This window comes from Ailuropoda melanoleuca, chromosome 10, assembly GCF_002007445.2.
Source record: "Ailuropoda melanoleuca isolate Jingjing chromosome 10, ASM200744v2, whole genome shotgun sequence".
In the NCBI taxonomy this organism is placed as follows: Eukaryota; Metazoa; Chordata; class Mammalia; order Carnivora; family Ursidae; genus Ailuropoda; species Ailuropoda melanoleuca.
In genome coordinates, this window is record NC_048227.1 from 35,862,843 (window position 1) to 35,869,007 (window position 6,165).

Consider the following 6,165-nt stretch of genomic DNA (forward strand, 5'->3'; position numbering starts at 1 on the left):
CTTACCTTTGAGCCCAGATCAAACTTGAATTTGCTGACGTCCTCCTCTCCTATCTTTGAGTCCTCCATCCCTTTGGTCTTCATGGCGTTATAAAGGACAGAGGTGATCTTCAAGAGCTCTTTCACCGCATACCCATCTGCCTGATAAAGCTTCTTGGTATTCAGTTTTATATGTGCCTTGGTGGCCTATTTTCAGACCGAAAAAAAAAAATAGTGTAAGGCCCTTTCCATGTAAAATCTAAATCGAATCCTATGTAGGTAAATTTGAAAAATCTCTCTTTAATAACCTGACTGTACTGAGTCAAACTTCCAAGTGACTCAAGCATTGCAAGTGGGTGTGTAAACTGATACAATCTTGACGGAGAGCTATTTGGTAAATGACAATAAAATCACAAATCCACCCATCTTTGACACAGCAATTCCACTCCTAAGAACGTATCCTAGGGATACTGTCACAAAATGACATGTCCAGGTTATTCACTACAGCACAATTCCAAAGAGCAGAAGTCACAAACAATCTAAACACCTATGTATATGTAAATTACATAAATCATGGTATACTCACGAAAACGATACCACTCAGGTATAAGACAGAGTGAGGAAACTGGGTATGTATTTGGAAAGTTCTCCAAAATGTACCACTGAGTGAAGAAAGCCTGATTCTAAGCAGTGCTGTACCGTACGCTGCCATTTGTGTAAAAGGAAGGGAAGGGCATGTATACTGTGTTTCCTCGTCTACGTGGAAAGAAACTCTGGAGGATGAAACGGGATGAACTGGGTCAATGGCAGACAGGATAAAAAGTCATTTTACTCTACACCGTTTCATAATTAAGAAAAAATTTTGAAACATGATGTGTATTACCTAATCTAAACTAACTAAATAGAATTCTTAACAACTAATGAATTAAAAACAAAACCCCAAAAACCTGTGCTGGAGAGATGCCTCCACAGGAAGCTGGTGACTGGATGGGCTTAGAAACGTGAAAGCAGCCCCAGCCGGGACTCATCTGTCATGTACTTAATATTCCAACTCCAGCAAATAACTGTCAACTAACCAGGAACTGGGCAATGGCCTTAACGAAGAAAACGCGGTCTTGTTCAGTCTCAACATCAGAAGGGATGTCGGTCTGAGGTTCGTATCTTTCAGAGAGAGAGAGAGAAAACAAGTTAATAAATTCAAAGTCCACAAAAGAGAAAATAGGCAGCTGAGAGGCTCTAACAGCAAGCTCTCTGAGTCCCTGGCTAAGGTAAGAAGATTAAGAGACTAAAAAAGCAGCATAAAATGCACCCAAGGGTGTAAATCCTCACCTAAGAACAGATTTAAGTGATTTCAAAAATCAAATTTGGGGCTCAGTTTACAAAATTAAATCTATCTCAGACCTCAAAGCTTAACTAAAATAATTAGAACTATCACTCTGGCTGGCAGCCCTTGACCCACGGCTAACCTTGACCCAGGGTTAGCCTGAGAAGCAGCAGAGTTACTGGAGTTCTTCGAGTTTCTGATGACCTACCAGGGATCAGCAGACTGTGGCTCTTGGTCTCTTCCTGTACAGTCTGCATGCTAAAAAGGGGTTTTATATTTTTAAAGGATTATCACAAACAAAACACATGGAACAATATGCAACAAAGATCTTATGTAGCCTGCAGCACCTAAAATATTTAGGATCTCCTTAGAAAAGTTCGCCAACCCTGAATCATATTAATTTTTCGCAGAAAATGAAATCTGAATCTAAATGATTTCTACTTCAGTATAGTCATTAGAGTGTATGAAGAGATCCCGGTCACTCCCTGACAAAAGTGAGAGCATGAAGAGGAGCTTGGACCAGTGCCCAGTGTCAGCTTCTAACTGAGAAATCTCCTTTTACCATTGTCTGGTATATTCCCTTCTCCCACAGCACTCTCTATACTCAACTGATTTTGAAAAGGTTACAAATGAGTCTGTCAAACTCAAAATTTATTGAATTCTTCCTTTTGCTTCACCACAGTATCCAGTTTCAATAGGTGGCTATTGAATAAAATATAACTTTCATTCTTAGACCTTAATAAAGTACATTTCTAACCGTTTCACAAGCCAAAGCAGCACTTCAGACACAAGTCCAAAATTCGGTGTGCGGAAATTTTCCATAGAGATATGGCGAGGGTATCCCAAGGCTCTCATCATCTCTGTAAAATCTGTCCAAAGGTAAAATACAGTTCAGTCAGTTCCCCATCAAAGAGCAACTACTTACTCACTTAGATACTTTCCTTGCTTTACCTTTTTATTCCCAACGTATTGACAGTTTTAGGGATTATTGATCAAGTCTCTAAGAGGGAAAGTAAAAAGGGGATGAACGTTACAATAAATAATCTTCCTGAAAAACATTTAAGTTCAATGGGAGGAAAAGGGGGAAGATGTAGATTACAATTGGGTTTAGGGATTGGCTGTGAATAGAATTTTTCTCTTTGGTATGGCATTTCCCTCTTGGATATCTTTCTCTTTTCCACTCAAAATGAGAAATACCTGGTTTTATAAAATGTCATAAAGAAAAAATACGTTGGAACTCCTGGGTGGCTCAGTCGGTTGAGATTCTGGCTCTTGATCTTGGTTCAGGGATCTCAGGGTCACGGGATCAAGCCCTGCATGGGCTCCACACTCAGCAGGGAGTCTGCTTCTCTGCCTCTCTCTCCACCCAGGCCCCCTCACGTACAAGCACGGGTGCGTGCTCTCTCTCTCTCAAATAAATCAATCTTAAAAAAAATACATGTTCAGTGTTAACGATGGTTATGCTTAGGGGTGACGGTGGTAGTTCACCTGAGTTATTCTGGAGTTTTCTTTTTTAATCTTTTTTTTAAAGAGATCGAGAGAGCAGGGGGAGGGGCAGAGGGAGAAGCAGGCTCCCGGTTGAACAGGACCCTGGGATCGTGACCTGAGCAGAAGGCCGACGCTTAACCAACTGAGCCACCCAGGCACCCCATCTTATCTTTTTTAGTGAGCATATAGGACCTTAATAACACAAATTTTAAATGTTAATTGCATTGTATTTAAAGAAATCTTAAAGAGACCAGATGAACCATACAGCAATATTTAGATTTTCTTATAAAACAGAACAAGAAACAATAATACTAATACTTGCTGAAACCGGAGGTTGTGGTCACTAAGCTTTAAGAAAAATGGGAAAATGAACACAAGAAACACGTTTTGCATTTCCACAACATGCCAAGATCTACGTTCAGTGCGCTTCTGGCTATATATAATGCCTGTCCTTGCTCTTCCTCAAGGTTTAAAACATCTCAACAACATTCACGGAAAAGCTACCTGGGCACTGGAGGTTAGGTTGTATCTCACCATGCAACAGAAAGTATGAGCAAAGAAAGGAGCAAGGGCACAGAGGGCCCTGTCACTGTTTTTTGGGAAATGTGAATAAACTGATGGTCAATAAAGCGGCAGTCTTAGCACCACACAGCCAGGCATTGCCTAAATACTTCTTCCCATTAAGCAGTAGTCAAGTTGTGTTAATTCTGCAAAATGGGGACAATTTGACTACGATTCTTACCATAAACTGCACAAATGTATGGCATTCATTTAAGGTCAAAACGTTCAGAAATCCCTTTCTTACACCCTCCTTCCAGCACAACTGCATTTAGTGTCCCCTAGCAGAACACTGAGGAGGAGAGACTTGTCTCTACAACACAGTCACCAAGAACCTTCAAATCCCAGAGAGCATAATTCACACTATGGTGCTACTAGGTGTGTCAATAAAATGTGATGCCTCTTTCCCTATATTTACATGGCAGAAAAAGACGATTCCTAATTGAAAGGAGTAATCGTTAATGGTGAAACGTCCTGCAATTTGTTAGAAAACTGGCAGTAAAGACACGCCGGGATCACACCAAATTGGCAATCACGTGCTACATCTATGCAGGAGGTGCCGGTTAGCCAAACAGCTTCAGATGTGCAAAATGAAGCTCATAATAAGCAAAGGATTTTGACTCACAGTCCCACGGCTCCAACCATGCTTTCCACCCAGTTCTAGCTGCGTGACCTAAAGCAAGTTACTTGACCTCTCTGTGCCTCCAAGTATTTCATGCAGGGATCACACTGCCCACCTCACAGTAAAAGCGACGAAAATCAGATATTGAATGTAAAACGCCTGGTGTGTTAACAGGTGCCCCCACAGTAGAAACTAATTCGTTTATCTCCATTCCACGTCCCCACTCTCCTAGCAAAGGCCCTTGGGTTCCCCTCTCCTCGACAACCCCTTTAGGGAGGACCCAGGCTTTGGAAGTCAGATAAACCGAATTCAAACCCCAGCGCCAGCTCTCACTGCCTGGGTCCTTGGACGGAGTTCCCTGGCCTCCCTGCCCGGTTCCTGCTCTCTAAACACAGAACACGCAGTAGTTCAGAGGAGTCAATGAAACGACGCACACCCATACAAGAGGAACTCCCTGGCGGACCGTAAAAACTAAAAAAAAAGCCACCCGCAATTATCCTTCAGCAGTCGCTCCTCGGTTTTGTTCGTTTCTCTGAGCTCTTACACTAACCCAACTCGAAAGCGGTCTCAGCGTTTAACAACACGGTAGCAAGCAGCCCCATGTGGCCATACAGATCACCTAAAATTAGACAAAATTAACACTTCGGCTCTTCAGCCGCCTAACCACACGTGGCCAGGGGCACACACAGCACCTCCCGCCAGGTCGGAGGGCTGACAAGGGGCGGGGGCGCTCAGCCTGTGGGGCGGCAGCGGCCAGGGACGCCCCGGAGCCGCAAGGGCCCGAGCGGGGGTACTCGGGCCGTGGACCCGCAGGGGACAACGGGCAGGGCCGTCTTACTGCGGAGGTCGCGGAAAGACATGGTGCTCTTGATCCCCTGCAGCCCGGCGTCTGGGCCGCTCGCCCCTCAGCGCAGACGGGCTCTATGGCAACGCACGGAGCCCTCGACGGCGCGCGGCGGGGGCCAAACAGCACGGGAGGCGAAGCGGACCGGTCGTGCGCGTGCGCACGCTCAGGAGCGAGCAGCCTGGGGTGTCCGGGGTACGCCAAAGGAGCCTAACCATGCCGAGGGGCTGCGAGCGGCACGGCATCTGGGTCCTCTTCACATACTTTGCAAACATACATCTGGCACTGGCGGACACATTCTGAGCACCTGCTATGTGCCTGACGCTGTGGTAGGCGCTCTACGTACTGCTTCTCATTTCTTCCTCAGCTCCCTGGAATGTACGATAATGTCACAAAGCCGGGTCTCCCTCCTGGGTCCTGTGCCCAGCACGTTTCTCCCTGAGATGGGTAAACTCGCTGGCTTCGCCGGCGACCTAGGCTCCCAAGAAACGGAAAAGGCATGAAGAGGGGAAGCCGGGGACCTGGGAAGCGAAGACCCAGGCTGACCGCGGGGCGGCGACCGCGCATGCGCCGCTCTCTCGGGCTGCAGGACAGGCCAGAAATCGGCCCGAGATCTTCGGTCGCCCGCAGCTATCTTGGCAACCGAGGCTCTTGGGGCGGGGACGTGGTCGTGAGCCCTTGGAGGGAGAGCGTGGCTGCGGGGGCAGAGCTGCGCGCGAGACGTGGCCTGCTCAGCTGGGCGCTCGCCTAGGAGTCCTCCCTGTCCCGTAGCCACGGTGAGAGGCTGGCGACCGAGAAGGGCGTGGGGGGGAATGAAGTGTGGCGACCCGGAAGGACGGGCCCAGAGGAGGGACTGCCACCCGCTGGCCGCCTTCCGCTCTCCCCTGGCGAAGAGACACACAAACGCTTGGACCACAGAGTCCTGAACTGGAGCCACACGCACCTGGTCGGTGTGACAAGGGTGGCAGTGCTCTTCAGTGGAGAAAGAATAGTCTTTCAACAAATGGTTTTGGGACAATTGGAAATCCATATGCAAATAAATGAACCTCCGCCCTTTCCTAAATGTAAAATTTAAAAAACTGTGTAAGTTTTCTAGAAGAAAGCTTAGAAATGTTCTGTGACTATGTTAAGCAAGATTTCCTAAATACACCAGAGGTATGATCCTTTAAAAAAAAAAAAAAAGAAAAAGGTTTTTTAGGGCGCCTGGGTGGTTCCGTTGGTTCTGCGTCCACCTTCAGCCTTTGGCTCAGGTCATGATCCCGGGGCTCTGGGGTGGAGCCTCACGTGCTCCTTACTCAGCGGGGAGTCTCCTTCTCCCTCTCCTCCCCACTCTTGCAATCTCTTACTCTCT

General features: G+C 46.8%; 1 protein-coding gene across 11 annotated transcripts in view; it reads right to left on the reverse strand.

Moving 5' to 3' along the window:
* Window positions 1-6,165, reverse strand: part of CLUAP1 (clusterin associated protein 1) — a 30,606-nt gene extending 24,441 nt beyond the window's left edge. For 2 of the 11 annotated variants that reach the window (XM_034670490.1, XM_034670482.1), the window contains exons 1-4: window positions 5,030-6,165; window positions 2,060-2,171; window positions 1,055-1,139; window positions 6-185 (exon numbers count right to left, since the gene is read on the reverse strand). In XM_034670490.1, the coding sequence (XP_034526381.1) occupies window positions 6-185; window positions 1,055-1,139; window positions 2,060-2,171; window positions 5,030-5,093 (441 nt within the window). In that variant the 5' untranslated portion in view covers window positions 5,094-6,165. The other 9 variants (XM_034670489.1, XM_034670486.1, XM_034670485.1 and 6 more) reach the window with 8 other exon arrangements.